General features: G+C 39.4%; 1 protein-coding gene across 1 annotated transcript in view; it reads left to right on the top strand.

The window, feature by feature from the left end:
- tsnax (translin-associated factor X) overlaps positions 1 to 1,449 on the top strand; it is a 17,088-nt gene that overhangs the window by 14,175 nt on the left and 1,464 nt on the right. Inside the window, exon 5 of the mRNA XM_014005910.1 lies at positions 708 to 829. Within this exon, the coding sequence (XP_013861364.1) occupies positions 708 to 829 (122 nt within the window). The remainder of the gene's footprint in view (positions 1 to 707; positions 830 to 1,449) is intronic.

Genomic DNA, 1,449 nt, shown 5'->3' with positions numbered 1-1,449 from the left:
TAAATAAAATGGCTCCGTCCGTGTTAAAATATATTTTTAAAAATTTACAAAACTAAACATCCTACAGTATTTTTACGGTCTTTATTTTACAGTTAAAATATATGTTTATTAAATAAGGTCAAATGTTACAACTAATCTTGGATTCCTTTAAAACCGTGCCATTTTCCCTCCGAGTCATTGTTTGGACACTGCTCCTGTCAGAGTTTCGTTGACCAAAGGTTACTGCCCCTTCAGGGCAAATAAACTGAGCTGAACTCTGCCCACTCAACTCCACACTTGTGTAACCGTATCACATCATTTTCTTTCTTTCAATTTTGAGCCACAAGCTCAAAACTGTTTCTGCAGAATAAAACAAAATGCATTTTCATAACCGCAGCGATCCTGAGGCTGCCGGTTCGAGCCCAGTTGGGTCAGTGGAGTTAAAGCTGCCGTCTCTTCTCCTGGTAGTTTTTAGCCACAGGGACAAACTTAGAGGAAGGACCTTTCAAGTTCCAGCTCCAAAAGTAAACTTCAGACGTCTTCCGTCCTGTGATTATTTGATTATTGTTTACTCAGGAGCCAAAAACACAAATGACAGGGTCATCTTAGCCACCCCGACAGAGCCAGGAAACCAGTTTTATTCATCGTCTGTAACGTAACAACAAATCTGACTTTATTTTTAACAAGTGCAGCGACTCGACTAAGCGCCTAAATGATTTCTTCTTCAGGAATCCAGGAGTATGTGGAGGCAGCCTCCTTCCTGCACTACATCCGTCACCGCAGCCTCATCAGCCTGGAGGAGATCAACGCCAGGCTGGTGTTTATGAGGACAGAGAGGGCGGAGCTGAAGGTACAGAACACCCTGCTGGACGTGACGTCTTACAGAATGAAGCTTTGCATGAACACAGAGCCGGCGTGCGTCTCGCTGGACGTAAACACTTCGACCTCAAACTATAATGAAAAATTTGTCCTTTAATTCTCACCTGTTTGTTTTTACCTTCAGTTGAAGCTTCGTTCAGTTTTTACGATGTTAAAGCTGTTGAGCGTTCACACACTGATTACTTTTCTTCTGCATGTTTTTCAGCATCAAACTCGTTCCACAGTTTTTGTRTTAATTCAACAATTCATAAATCAAAACGTTCGGCTCATTCATGTCAGCTACGACTTTTGGTATTTCAGCAACTTTTACTTTTTCAGCTGTTTTAGCTTTTTTTTTTTTTGCTATTTTTTCTAATTGAAAATGAGTTATCCAATGTTTTTTAAATCCAATAAAATGTTTATAAATCTTTATCGCACTTAAATTTTGTTCTGCTTCAGCTTTCTTTAAACGTCTTTGAGCTAACTTTATCTTTCTGCATCTTTATGCTAATTCAGCTAGTTTTGAGCAATTTTTCTGAATTCGTTTGCTTTCACTGTTTTACCTTTTCTGCCAACGAGAGCGTTTTTCCTTTCTGTTCACCATCTGTCTGC

Source organism: Austrofundulus limnaeus, unplaced genomic scaffold (assembly GCF_001266775.1).
Source record: "Austrofundulus limnaeus strain Quisiro unplaced genomic scaffold, Austrofundulus_limnaeus-1.0 Scaffold33, whole genome shotgun sequence".
Taxonomy (NCBI): Eukaryota; Metazoa; Chordata; class Actinopteri; order Cyprinodontiformes; family Rivulidae; genus Austrofundulus; species Austrofundulus limnaeus.
Note: the sequence above shows the minus strand (reverse complement) of the source record. Positions and strands in the feature narration are given on the sequence as shown.